This window comes from Lethenteron reissneri, chromosome 29 (assembly GCF_015708825.2).
Source record: "Lethenteron reissneri isolate LAM-NWPU_2019-01 chromosome 29, ASM1570882v1, whole genome shotgun sequence".
NCBI lineage: Eukaryota > Metazoa > Chordata > Hyperoartia > Petromyzontiformes > Petromyzontidae > Lethenteron > Lethenteron reissneri.
In genome coordinates, this window is record NC_083807.1 from 6,744,039 (window position 1) to 6,758,282 (window position 14,244).

Sequence of the window (14,244 nt, forward strand, 5' to 3'; positions counted from 1 at the left end):
TGGACAATTTGATGGGTGCGTTGTTGAGTGCTAGTTTATATTTGTTTCCTTCTCTGATGTGCGAGCGGGAACACGGGCCCCCCCATACTGTTTAACTGGGTGCGGCTTTGAGGAAATAAATGCGGGACATAACCGTGCCATGGCAGATTGCGTCCGGGCGAGTGTCGGTGACAGAGCATAGCTGCGTATGTACCGCTGCAGATATCACCTAAGTAGCACAACCATAGTGGGGACCGATCGAGATTGTGGAAGTGAATCGGTTTTGGTGCATGCGAGTATAGGTGGGGCGTCACCATTGGTTTGTCCACCAGACATCTCATATCCATGTCCAGAGCGGCCAATGTCTGGTGGGTCCGACATGCCAGGGTAGTCGTCCGGGATGGTTGTGCAACCCGGGAGATGTGTTGTGCCGCCCACAGAATGTGACCCTCTGATTCTCAGAGGTCCACAGGACTCCGCCACGTGCGATGGACTGGCGTCAGGGGCCCGGTCAAGAGCTTAGCGGCTGCGATTGCGTCTCTCCAAACCATGAGGTGGACTGTCAACTCTCAAGGCCAACTGTTTTTCGTGTGTGTACCCCAGTGCGGTTGCTGTTGTTCGCGTGGGGCGACTTGCACCACTCAGTCATCATGTTGTGTTGTTGTTGGTTTCTGTGGTCGAGTGACGGGTTATTTTCCATGCAGCTGTGGGTTGCCATTCTGCCCTAATTGTTGCATTTTTGTCTTTTTTTTAAGTCTTGGTATTAACCGGGATGGCTATACTTTTTAAGAATGGGGGGTGATGTAATGACAATAGAACTTGCATGCTGTGTGAGGGGACTAGTGGCCATGGGAGGTAATGATAGGGAAGTCAGCCTACAGTACGAATGCACTAGTGGCCACGGGAGGTAATAACAGGGGTATCAGTTGTGAATGCGAAGGGACTGGTGGCTACGGGAATATTCGAGAAGGGAGCGTGGTCAGGTGACGGAAGAGGACGGTTGAGTCTGCCGGTAGAGCGAGCGTCCAGAGTCAGCGAGAATCATCGAGAAGGGGGGCGTGGACTCGGTTGGAATATAAGGGAGATGCGCGGGACACTCGGGGCTATTGCAGTGGTATCTCCGACTGATGTCAAGTGAATGTGTCTTCAATAAAGTGCCATCTCAAAAGAAGCGTGTCAAGTCAATACACACGCATACCACTGCAGGCACTCACAGCACCCACTCCTCCGCCCCCCACCTGTGCCTTGGCCGTGCCCACGCTGCCCGCTCACCCGCCACTCAAGGCGGAGTGGCATTAATCCCCTTGCAGTGGGACCAGGCCGTAATAAGCCGCAAACCCGTCACTGACAAGTAGAAAAGTGGTGTGAAGTGCACGAAAATTTCAAGCCAGGTGTCAACTGTTTGACAGCTGTGAAATTTAACAGATGGAAGGTGGCTGTGCTGAAGGGTGATGGCATCACTGCCATCAGCCTTGATTACGTTGTGATGTATCTGGTAAATGAGGCAAGGTTGGTACATCGCATAGAGATGATCCCTGCATCACACACATACAGTGGCACACTCATAGCAAAGACCGTGTGTTTTCTGACAAACTTGCGAAGGTTTCAGTGTTGTCCACCTTATGCGTAGGATTTATTTTGGGTGCTCCAAATTCCCAAAAGAACAAAATGATTAACGACCAAGGTGTTGCCTAAACATCACAAAAAGATCAGCTGTGCTACTCGGTGATATATTCCACATTAATAAATAATTATATATATATTTTAAGTGCGTGCAGACCGCAAAACAAGAGTGAGGTTAACAAGTCAGGCTGATGACTGATGCTGCACATCATGTTAAAGACTGACATGCCTGAAGGCTGTCTTGAGATTCAGCCTGCTCGGCTTTGCGCAGTCTGTAATCGCTCATCAATGCTGCTGCACTGCACATTTGAAAGTTAAAAGCAACAATGGACCACATTCCACTATCGAACATTATTTTGAAATGAATAACAACTTAATAAACTACGTGAAATTATGAAAACATAAAGTAACAAAACTTGATATAATTGTGTATATGCAGTTTTGAAAAAAAAATAACTAATGGCTGTACAGTATAGCTAACCAGGCAGCATTTCTCTTTCTCAGCATAAATTTTATTCCCTGATAATGTATTTTTCCCACTCTAAGGAAATGGCTGACACTGCAAAAACAAAGTGTTGTGTGTAGTATATATGTTTTAAATTAGAGCACTGAACTACGAAATTATTTCGTGTAAATATAAAGTGGCCACATTCTAATTTAGTTACTTGATTAAATGGATGCCAACATTACCTGTATATTAAATCGTTATACAATCGTACCATTTTTATAAACAATAGCCTGCTCGATTTTAGAATTTATTTCCCTCATCTTTTTTCCAAAGCTCGTATAGCCTTGCTCAATGCAATGCATTTATTCCTTGACCCATTACAGCTTCAATCGTGTTTTTTACTGATTGCTGTGATAATTATATATATATCAATACATAATAATATATCAATAATACATATATAATGCTAATACACATATAACTATTGGCCGATGTATTAAATATTTAAATATATATTTCAATGATCTATATAAATACAGTAAAAAATATACAATGCTGTCTTCGTGGCCTCTACAGGACTACAATGACGAGATCAGACAGCAACAGCTCCGTGAACTCAGCTTCCTCAAAGGAGAGGACGATGCTGAGGTCGGGCTTGGGGTCCACGGCAGAAGCGGCCACGCCAGGGGCCATCCTGCTCCAGTGCCTCTGCCCTCCATCCGTCCGCTCCCATCGCTGCAGCATGCCCTTGCCAGGTACCGACCGTGCACGGACAATTGAGCTTCCACGGTTGACATCACAGATGCTAGGGCAGTGCTGCCCGAAATCCCAGGCTTCACTTACCTCCTTTCCACTGGCTTTTCCCACTTACCTTCTTCCGTTTCTCTCCAGCAGCAAGTGTGTGTCATGCCCATTTTTTTTCTCTCGTATCAATGGTGTGTGAATGGAGACAACTGGGACACATTGAATCCTTAGGCGGTGTCGTCAAACAAAGCATACACTTATTAATACTCTTCATACTGCCGTTACATTGCATATATAAATGTATATGTGCATATGTATGTTTCATTTGCAGGTAAGTTATTAGTCAATGATATACAATACAATTAACACTCTTGATGGTGTGAAATTGGAAATACAGTAGTAAAACTGCTTTAACCTAAGGAGACTATGCCGCTATGCATTCAATTAATGCAGCTGTGCATTCAGACAACCGGAGGGGAGAAGCCATTGTCTCTTTGGCAAAGGAAGACCTGGAAACAGGTGGGACCTTTTAGCTGAGGCGAGGTCATTCTTAGCAGTGTCTGTGGGACGGGATTCTTTTGTAATTGATGACATTCGTCTCAACCCCGTGGAAAGACGGTGACCTGCGACCTAGCGAGATTGGCTGTCCGTTTTACATGCCATTGCATAGAATGCTGAGATATAGGAGCACAATAGATAGGCCCTTAGAGAATTGCACACTGATGCATGAAAGTGATAACCACAATTGCACACATGTGCTCACTGTGAATGTCATTGCATAGGAAGGTAATGCCTACCAAACACATTTACTGTGCAATTAGCTATGCCGGTAATGCTAGGATATAGTTCATTAGTTAATTGATTAATTTCGATTTGCCTACTGTTTGATTTCACCCAATGCATCTGTGTCACCTTGTTACTGCACGTGTATGCCATGCAGCATTGTGACAAAATAACAATTGCTACACGTCGACATTGTTAAATTGAGTACGTTGACTGCGCCACCCACCAGATCTAAAATCACTGCCGTCACTGCCATTAATATTTTACATAAATCAAAATGGGGTGCGGTTGAGGCACGCTCTCAATCCGGTGTCCTGGAGGTAGTTGTTAGTGGATCACGTAACGATTGAATCCATGGTCTCATGCCAAGATGAAGTGGTGCCATTATGTGTGCAACGCATTCACATGCTGGGCAATAACAAACCTACCAGGGAAGGACAGCGAGTATGTTTCTGTGCAGCTTCATTGTTTTTTCTCTTGTAGGTGTGGACTTTGTCTAGGAATTTGTGGTTTCTCTTACACACGCACACATATTTTTTAAGAAATTGGACTTCCTTGCCAAGCAAGAGGCTCGTAATACGCGTTAGGAGATTCAGCGAGGCTCTTCAAATTGGAAATTTCAAATTGTTACTTACATTATGGTATTTTTAGGTTTTCTGACAGGACACGTGGATGTAAACAGCCAGACTCGATGGAGGGCTTTATTTGAGAATTGGTGAAGAATGAAAAATGTTACCAAGTCAGAGATCTTACGGCACAAGTAATTTGACCAGGATATTATGAGAATGAATCTTTGCTTCGCTTATCAAAATGCACCACGGGTTCGTGAATGCCCACAGGTTGAGCAGGACTTAAATTTTATATTCTGAAAATTGCCACCTCAATAGAGCACGATACCATCCGGGCACCATACTGGAACGTGAGTTGATCGCTAGCTCAAAGGGACTACATTCCCTACTGAACGGTCTGTGTCCAATATCACTGCCTTTTACCCGGTAACTACCCATCCAAGTGTTAACCAGGCCCGAGTCTGCTTAGCCACTGCGGAAGCGACGCTGCAGGTCGATGCGGCAATACTGCATTTCATTTCACGTTGCATGTAGCCCAGTCTTAATGGTAGTTGCCGGGAAGGCTGCCCTTTTTGAGACGAGTCCTCCACCTTGCAGACGCTGAAGGTGAGGAAGTCCTGTTTGCTGGGCTTGATCTTGGTTCGTACTGCACGGTGGGCTTAGGCTGCACATCGGGCTCCCATTTCCAATTTTTGCACTTTGGCTGATGCTCACACGGTGGGCAGTGCTGTAGTGCATCCACGTTGTGAAAGGTCACCTTCCACAAATGCACAGGGGGGATTATGAGAAGCAAATATTTTCACCGTCCACCAACGCCAGTCTAGTTTTGCTTATTCGTGGTCTGTGCTTGTATTATTACACGTGCTCCAAATCGAATTGCCAATGCGCTACATAATTGGCAATATGCATTTCGTTTTCTCTCCATCGATTAATTGTTCATATATGTGGATATATATACATATTTACATATACAAAAATAACATTGAGTCAATATATAATGGGAAGAGTTCAACTTACAAGTTTAAAATGAAATAATTCTAAAGCCCATGATCCATTTGAACTTCGCTAAATCAGTGTTCCCAGGTAAGAGTGCGGTGTCAGGTTAAGGAGTTTTAACTACAACATTCAACTCATTTGAAATGTAAAAAAACGGAAAGGCTAGTGGACGTAAAACTTTCACATCAACAGTCAGAATTTTTTTTTTCATAAAAATGTAAATTATTTTGGGTTATGTATAATATCCATGCAGGGGAAATACTCTATAGTTTATTCTACTCAGAATCAGTATCGCGATATTTAAATGTGAACATACATAAATGTGGGTAATGCAGTCACTAACCCCAATGTACAGTAGATTTTCATTTATGTATTTGACAAAGTGGTCGATTCATATGATTTCAGATCTGTTTCTGGTTGAATCTTATTTTCGAATACCTAAAGCAGGAAGCCTGCCTCTTTTTGCCATGTTACGTAATTGTATTTACACAAATATGTTTCCTTATGAATATCCACGTCGCCAACTTTTCATTTCTTCAAATACTTAATCCTGCTCTTTCAGGCCAGTAATTAGGTGAACATACATGGGGATAAACTCACACGTTACCCCCGGAATAAGAAATTGGTCTGTGTATTTCACTGGCGCCTATTTCACTTGCTGAATTTACAGAGGTAGTGTTACAATTTGAATGCAATTGGGCTTTTGTGGAAAGCATTTAAAGCCAACTGCAACTCTGACACTTACAGCAAGGACGAATGTGTTCAGAAACGTGTTGAAGCGTCTCGCGGTGAAGGGCAGGGGGCTGGGATATAGAGCAGGATTTTATCGGCAAGATTACATACTGCAGGGACACAGACGTAACATTCATAGTCGGTTAAGTTCTGCCCTAGCAAGGTAATAATACCAAGTCTTGCCACACTGGCTTCTACGACAGTGATCTGCTGTATGACAAGTTATATTTTTCTTCCGTAATAGAGGTTTTTGGCGTTAGATCGTGTACATATAAATGTATCGCTAAACCTACCACCACCCGATACAGCCAATTAGTAAGATTTTTCATGTAAACAAAATATGTTAATTAGTTACTAGTTCAGCACACCAGTCTGTTGGAGAGTAATCCCACTACATTAACTTTTTTTCATTGACATTTTTTAAATATATAATCATCCAGGAGTCTAGGGATAGTAATGTTTTGCTGAGGAAACATAATAAATGCAAGCAGCTTATTAAAAAGTCTTATAGAGTAAGCAAATGAAAAAAGGGTTGCAGCTGTGGCATGGTGGCATGTGCACTGTATTGTAAACAGCCTTGATGGAGGGCTTCATTTGAGAATTTGACGAGTATTAAAAATGTCACCAAGTCCAGCTGTGGTTAACAGCGGTGATGACTGAAACACTCTTGTGCCTCCATATTTACCAGCCCACAACACGGACTCATGTGGGAAAAATGCGGTTACACAATCCCCCTGACCAAATCGGTATGTGAGTGTTTGGAGGCCGTCATTCAGCTTGGACTGACAGAAGGCTGTAAAAAAAAACTTAGAAAATAAACATTAAATAACTCAGACTAATACAATTTGCACATTGATGGATGTCGAACTGTTATTAATAGCATTTGCTGTTGTCCATTTTCATTGGTTTTATCGGCTCCACCATAGTGCGCAAGGGAACACTCATCGCTGCGCAAGTGTTTTTTAGTTCTCCGCGTCTCATTTCTCTGATCGTTTCTTTTCAAAGCAGCCGCGGGCTACATTCAGCGGTTCCCCGGAGAATGGCCGCCCCGCGGGGCCTCGCCCTGGCCCGGGCACTGGCACCCCCTCTCCCTGCCGGCAGGGGAGTCCTGGCACCTCAAAGAATGCGGCCAGTCGCCGCGTATCGAGCGGCGCCGCCGCCTCCGCCGCCACCTCCTCCACTGCCGCTCCCGCTGGCTGAGGAGGCCTACGAGGAGGACTACGTGAGTGCTTACTGATCCTTGGACTCCTTTTGATGCCATTGCTCGTTCATGGCTTCCCGCTACGAAACCTTACACAGTCTGTGTGTTGTTGTTTGCATAACGCGAATTGGATAGAATGCCATGAATTTATTGGGGAACGCATATTTTATACATAACGCGATTGAGTGAATGGAACTACGTCGCTGCGGGTAGGAATAAGCAGTTGTACGGCTGCCTCAGTGTAGCGACACATGAGGCGGGATGCTGTTGGATGCTTATAGATGCTACCCACATGCCTCAGTCTTTGTGCAGCCTGCATACACATCTCACGTGTTATCGCGGACTGTGCTTTACCCATTATTATATATCATAGCGCGATATTTCCATAACACGGATTTTACAGGAATGCAACTACCGCGTTGTAGGAGACAGACAGGATTTATTTCTCCCACTACCAAGAATCATCCCATTTTTTTAGATGATGAGGAGAAAGTGCCAGAGGTTTCATGTGAAACAATAAACACTGCTTAAACTGTGTGACAAAAAGGGAAAGTTCCTGGACCAGGTGACATAACCGTAAATAATCAAAGCAGCAGCATTCGGCAGATGCAACACAATTAGTGTACCTATTTACGAAATGTTTACCTAGAAATGAAATACCCCAATCATTGAACGATGCCTCAATCATCCATAATAGAGATTTTGGGTTAGATCGTGTAAATATATTAATGTGGCGTTAAAACCCGCCACCACCCGACACAGCCAACTCGTAAGGGTTGTCACGTAAACAGAACATACCAATTCGTCACTAGTACAGCACACCGGTGTGTTGGAGAGCCAAGCCACAACATTTACAAACTGAGTACGGCGTTTTGCCAGCAATTACAACTAGCTTCATCAGGCGACAGCAGTCACCTGATTAAGCTAGTTGTAATTACTGTCGCCTGATGAAGCTTGTGCCATCTTGATGGAGTTTACTGGCCACACACTCTCAAGAGTCTGATTATGGCCATGTCTCCAAGTTTGTGCATTACATACGTGCACCATAATCCTCAGGGTGGCACATGAGGCAAAGCCTTGCCATCACATCGGGTGATTGAGGTGAAGTTAGTCGTGAAGTGTGGAAAGACATGAGCCTTCTGGTCAATGCACAGAGTAAAGCACAGCTTGTGCCAGACATTATAAGTTACACATCGAATGGGCAAGTATGCCGCAGGTTTTGATGTTTTCTGTCGTGTTTATTTGCCAGAGTGTACACTACGAAAAATTGAATGTGGCAGAGAAGTGATTTGCTACCTCCTGAATTCACATGCACTGCAAAGTAGAAGGCACAGTGATTAAGACCTTTCACTCTATGATCCTGGTCACCCAGTTTTAGATATTTTGGTGTTTAAATCACCACCGGCAATTGGTGCCTGGTCTAGGCCTTTCCTACATTATTGCAGTCTAAATTAATACCTAGTGCAGCAGTGAGTCAGAGTTAGTACTGGAGGGAGAGAGAGAAAAGGCGGTGTTGTGTGGCGATAGTCACGTTGTTGCAGAGGTTCGAGCCCTGCAGCTGCCCTGGTTATTCTATGGATGTGCTAAACAAAAATCTGTGTAGCCTGCTTCACAGTGGATGTTCAAGATCCCGTGATGTTATTTGAAAAAAAATAGCGTGGGTTTTGTGTGCCAGCGTCACGGTCAAACTTTGGCAAATAAAAAATAATAACTCGTGAATTACTTAATTGGATAAAACCACGTAATAACATCGACCGCCTACTGACAGGCTATACCTATCTGTGCAATATAGCACCTTCATCATAGCCTCTGTGCTGTAATATTGGCACAAGTGTAGTGACATACTCGGAGACGAGCAATCGGGGTTGACACTCTTAATAATTAGTCCGTCTATTGTCGGCGACGCTACTCAGTTGGTAGGCTGCCTGACTGGTGGCACCCCGAGATGGTAAAGATGGAGACGATGACAAGAAGAATGGTGAAGACGATGAGAAGAATGGTGAAGACGACGAACAGATCGGTGACGAAGACTTCAGCAGCATGACGGGGATCCCACTCCAACAACAGCCTCGAGGTCCCCTACAGGGGCCCATCTTATACTGGCAGCGTGGCCTGGCTCCGCCCCCAGCCAAGCCCCCTTTCTGGAACCTACACGCGGTTCTTGGAGTGCCCCTTCTGTGCCTTTCCCCTAGATCCCCCTCTGGTGTATATCCTGGCCTGCTGACGTCAGGGCTGCCGTACGCCGCAGATCCGCTTTCCTGCCAGCAGCCAGCGCTATGCTACTACACTATGCCCCTACACAAGTACAATACGTTAAAAATGTGCTTATTGATATTCCAGCTTAGACAAGGTGCTCGCTAGGGTATCCACTGAACATGTATGACACCGAGTGGAAGTGTGGCAGGGCACCCTTATCACGTTCACAATGCTCAGAGTTCAAATCCCTGTTGAGTTGACTCAGCTCAGCATCCCTGCTGAATCAATAAAATATACACCAATTTTAGGCCAAATCAATACTGTAGTTGGTGTCCTGTGGAACAACTATCTGCTTTAGCAATTTAGAATGTACGCCTCTAATGCTCGTTGAACTAAGAAGACACTGCCAACTTTTGACGGCACACATACACACATGAATGCGTGTGAGTGGGAGTGTTCATGGGTAAATATCCTTCGGCTGCTCATTACCACTTTCATGTACGTAGGCACAAAAAGCGAACCACTATTATGATTTGAAAGGTATTTTTCTAAAGAATCAAGCCGATGGTCTCAACTTAGTCACCGATAACTGCACACAAAAAAGTCAGTTAATTGTATTCACTTGATTTGGTCGATCGCAGCTTGTGGATATGAATTGAATTGAATTAGGACACATGTGGGGAGTCAGCTTTGAAGAGGGTGAAAGAGCACCCTCTATCCAGTGTTGTAGTCAGGGACATCTATTGCAATGACCGCAGAATTACTTCTCTGGTGTCATCTTGCAGGGCCACATTCCCTGACACGACGTGATTGTCCATTGACCGGGGAAAGTCCAGAATGACGTTTCCACGTCTCGGGACACAACTCTGATATTACAACTCAGAAAATAAATTGGCAATACAATCTGAAAGGAATGTATTTTTTAAGTTTTAAATAAAAGTAAAACCATACGGCACTACATATGTGCTGTGTATGATATCATTCACTGCGGCAAGTGAAGAAACGTGAAACGCATTTCTTACATTGCTTCTGTTCACAGCTGCAAAGGTGATAAGAGTAGTCAGGTTGTGTTTTGGTGTCAAAAATTTTGGGACCAAAAAACATGTTTGGAGGCGAAGTGTGACTTATTTTAAATACCGCTCCCAGTTTGACTCCTAATTTTGTTGACATGAGATATTTTATTTTGGGAACATGAAATTGCATCAGAGCGTGCACATGTCAGAGGGGACTGCGGTGGGTACGATCCCGGCAACCTCGGTTTGATTCCCTGCCTCGCGCATCCTTGACGAGCGACAATGTCTCAACCCGCTGTCAGATTTTTAACAAGTACTCGCCGTTGTGCATGAACATCAGCACTGAGGAGACCACGGAAGCGAAAGTGCAGTGTTGGGCACACCACCCCCCCATGTCCCTGTACCATGTCAGCCTCAGTAGGTGCTCACGAACGGTGGTATTTGTCATTAAATATCACTACATGGTGGTCAGTGTCTTTGTTGTGTACTGGATACAAATAAGTACCACGAACATTTTTTTCTAATTGCAAGATAAGCTCATAACACTGGGGAAATACGAGCCATCTACATGTCTTGACACGTTTGAAGACGAAACTTTTTTGTTTATAGTCTATGCAGACTCTCACTTCAATGAAAGTCTATATGGCTGCAACACATTTTAATTAGTTTGTACCACCCCAGCTGTGTTTGTTTTTATATATATGGATTCTGTCACCACTTTCAGATGTAATTATCTTGCAATGTTAACTATTTTTTCGAATGGAAGTTGTTACGGTTACTTTGCAGATGTAAATGAAAATGAGCTACTGTTAATTTGCAAGAGATGTCGGTAAAATCAAGGAGTGGCCTAATACGTATATAATTCTAAAATATGAATAACTCAATAAATACAATTTTCAAAATACTGTAATATAATCCCTTTTCTATGAGAATGCTCTGCTGGATTTTAAAAATGTGCTCTGGTGGATTAAGTGATTTTCTTTAAGACCTCATGCATATATAACGAAAATGAAATGCCTCAGGCCAAATTATTCCAATAAGCTTGCAAAGCTTCAGTAATGTTTTGTATTTCTACAAAAAAATCTATCATGAAATTAATTGCACTATATAGTGGCTTAATGTGGGATCATATACCGTGCAGCTACCCGGAAGCCCCGTCTGAGTGCTGTGTGTGAGTCAGCTTCACAGTCCGTCTCGGTAGTACTGGTGATTAGATAACCAGTTGGTTGAAATCGTACCCTGTAAAAATAATTTCATTCAGTATCTATGCTGTAGAGCTCGGAAAGAACCACACGTGCAACAGCAGGCCAACACTTGTGTATGTGAACATACCTCCAGGATGTCAGTTGCACTTAAGAAATTATGAATAACTTTGAAATACACAGTAGTGTTAAGATGCACAGTGGTTGGAGCTCTTGAGTACCTTTTTATAATAACCAATTCCATATTCATATCAGTGCTCTTGAAAATGTGTAGTGATAAAGTTATTAACTTTGTGCAGGATCTATAAAACCCTTATTCAGATCATATCATGCCCATGTTGGCCTATAAAATATATAAAGTATATAACCACCTTGCCCCAGCCTACCTTAGAGACAAACTGCACCCATGTGTGTTGCTAGGTTGAGGCTTCGGTCTATGAGTGACCGAGTTGTGTGCCGTGCAGCAGCCCCGAGACTCTGGAATGCCCTCCCACAAGACATCAGGATATCATCAGGATATCTTGAGTCTATAGACATTTTGAAAGCTCGTCTTAAATGTGATCTGTCCACTTCCGTTTATTAAACTTTTAGATAATTCAGCGAATGGCTTAGCAACATTTATTTAATTATTTTACCGTTTATTTTATTGTGAGTTATTTGCCATGTTGTGTCTGCTGCGTCTTGTACAGCAATCTGAGGCCCTCAATGAAAGGTGCTTTATACATAAAATTATTCATATTGTGAAGGAATTACACATATAGCTATATATGCTTGCCATGTCGCTTGCCGAAATGAGGGTATTATACGCATAGTAATTTGGCGTGTATTTTTCAGTAGTTTTTCCTGTAATTCTAACAACATGGCAAGTACTATATGTGCTTGCAACGAAGTGGCTTTAATTGTAGGACACGATTTTCAGCGATCTATTACTATAAGTCATGAAATAAAATATACAAAATGATACAATTATTAAGATAGCCTTCTATTCACTGACAATAATCTGTGGACATACGAAGGCACTGCTTCATCGTGCACAGGGCATTGGCTCAAAATTAAGCATATTCCCCAGTTCATTCCATGTCACTATAGTCCATTCTGAAGTATAATACGTAATCTTTTTTATTTTTCACTGCTGTATTCTCGCATATGATGTAATCTGGATTGAAGAGCCATTTCTTTAAAACTGCTTTTTGTGTTTAGTTTGTTGTCCTTCCCCCGCACCTCCGATTAGTTTGTTGTCGTTCCCCCGCACCTCCGATTAGCACAGTTTGCTATATACAGTGAGGGAAAAAGTATTTGACCCCCTACTGATTTTGTATGTTTGCCCACTGACAAAGAAATGATCAGTCTATAATGTTAATGGTAGGTTTATTTGACCAGTGAGAGACAGAATAACAACAACACAATCCAGAAAAACGCGTGTCAAAAATGTTATAAATTGATTTGCATTTTAATGAGGGAAATAAGTATTTGACCCCCTGTCAATTAGAAAGATTTCTGGCTCCCAGGTGTCTTTTATACAGGTAATGAGCTGATATTATGAGCACATTCTTAAAGGGAGTGCTCCTAATCTCAGCTTGTTACCTGTATAAAAGGTACCTGTTCACAGAAGCAATCAATCAGATTCCAAACTCTCCACCATGGCCAAGACCAAAGAGCTCTCCAAGGATGTCAGGCACAAGATTGTAGACCTACACAAGGCTGGAATGGGCTACAAGACCATCGCCAAGCAGCTTTGTGAGAAGGTGACAACAGAAAGGTCCTGCGAGAGTCTTTAGCCAGACATCAGCGGTGCATTGAGTGTGTTGAAGGCTGGACTTCACACACTCCAGCCCCTGTGCCAGGGCCCTACTACATCTGGGTGCTGCTAATCCAACAGAATACTGGGCCGCAAGAGTCCTGCCCAACTCTATAGCCTCCAAACTAGTGGAGAATACCGCTCGACAAAAACATCAAACGAGAGATCCATTGCCAATTACCCCAGACATTGGCCTCAATTTCCTCACAAACCCCACCGCCATCAGCACAGAGGAATTGAGAGAGGGTTTGGCTGCAATGAAGAAATGCAAGGTTGCCGGCAGAGATGATTCCTCTGCAGAATTATTCTATCATTTTAGACCCTAGGGCACTGCAATGACTGGAAAAACTGTACACCAAAAACATGAAAACTGGATGCATCCTAAAAGCATGGTGGAAGATGATGGTCATTGCTGTACCTAAACCGGGTAAGCCAACTGATGACCCGAAAAGCTATAGGCCAATATCACTCCTGTGCACGACCTATACACTCCTGGAGGGCATAATCATCATCATGATCTGGAGAATCGGCCCCCTCGTCAAGTCAGTGATCCCTGAAGAACAAGTGGGATCCTGGCCTGGACGCAGCTGCTATTTCCCTCGATCTTGCAAATCGAGGGAAACAGTCGTCTTGCCATTAATCAGGACCTTAACAATATCCCTCTTCATCGCTTGAAATCATGCAAGCCCTTTTGGACCCATACGCTTAAGCTTCAGCAATGCAAGTTCAACCCCGATGAAGCTTGAAGAGCTGAATGGAGTTCACAAACAAACACCTTGTGAAAGACCCAACACAGAAGATCCCTGGGTTTGATCTTCTACGAGGGCTCATGGTCCACCCTAAAGCACATACACACAAATCATGGCAGATGCGGATACATTATATACAAATTAAAACTTAAAAACTCTCCAGTAGTGTGCGACTGGTCATCCAGAACAGACCGTGCAATATATGAGACAT

The 14,244-nt window shown here is 43.4% G+C and overlaps 1 protein-coding gene across 9 annotated transcripts in view; it reads left to right on the forward strand.

Moving 5' to 3' along the window:
• Window positions 1–14,244, forward strand: part of LOC133349211 (KH domain-containing, RNA-binding, signal transduction-associated protein 2-like) — a 46,693-nt gene that overhangs the window by 22,818 nt on the left and 9,631 nt on the right. For 8 of the 9 annotated variants that reach the window (XR_009755915.1, XR_009755913.1, XR_009755914.1 and 5 more), the window contains exons 5-6: window positions 2,627–2,805; window positions 6,880–7,096. Coding sequence is in view for 6 of the 9 variants with exons in the window: in XM_061562511.1 (XP_061418495.1) it covers window positions 2,627–2,805; window positions 6,880–7,096 (396 nt within the window). In the remaining 3 variants the exon portion in view is untranslated. The remainder of the gene's footprint in view (window positions 1–2,626; window positions 2,806–6,879; window positions 7,097–14,244) is intronic. The other variant, XM_061562512.1, reaches the window with a different exon arrangement.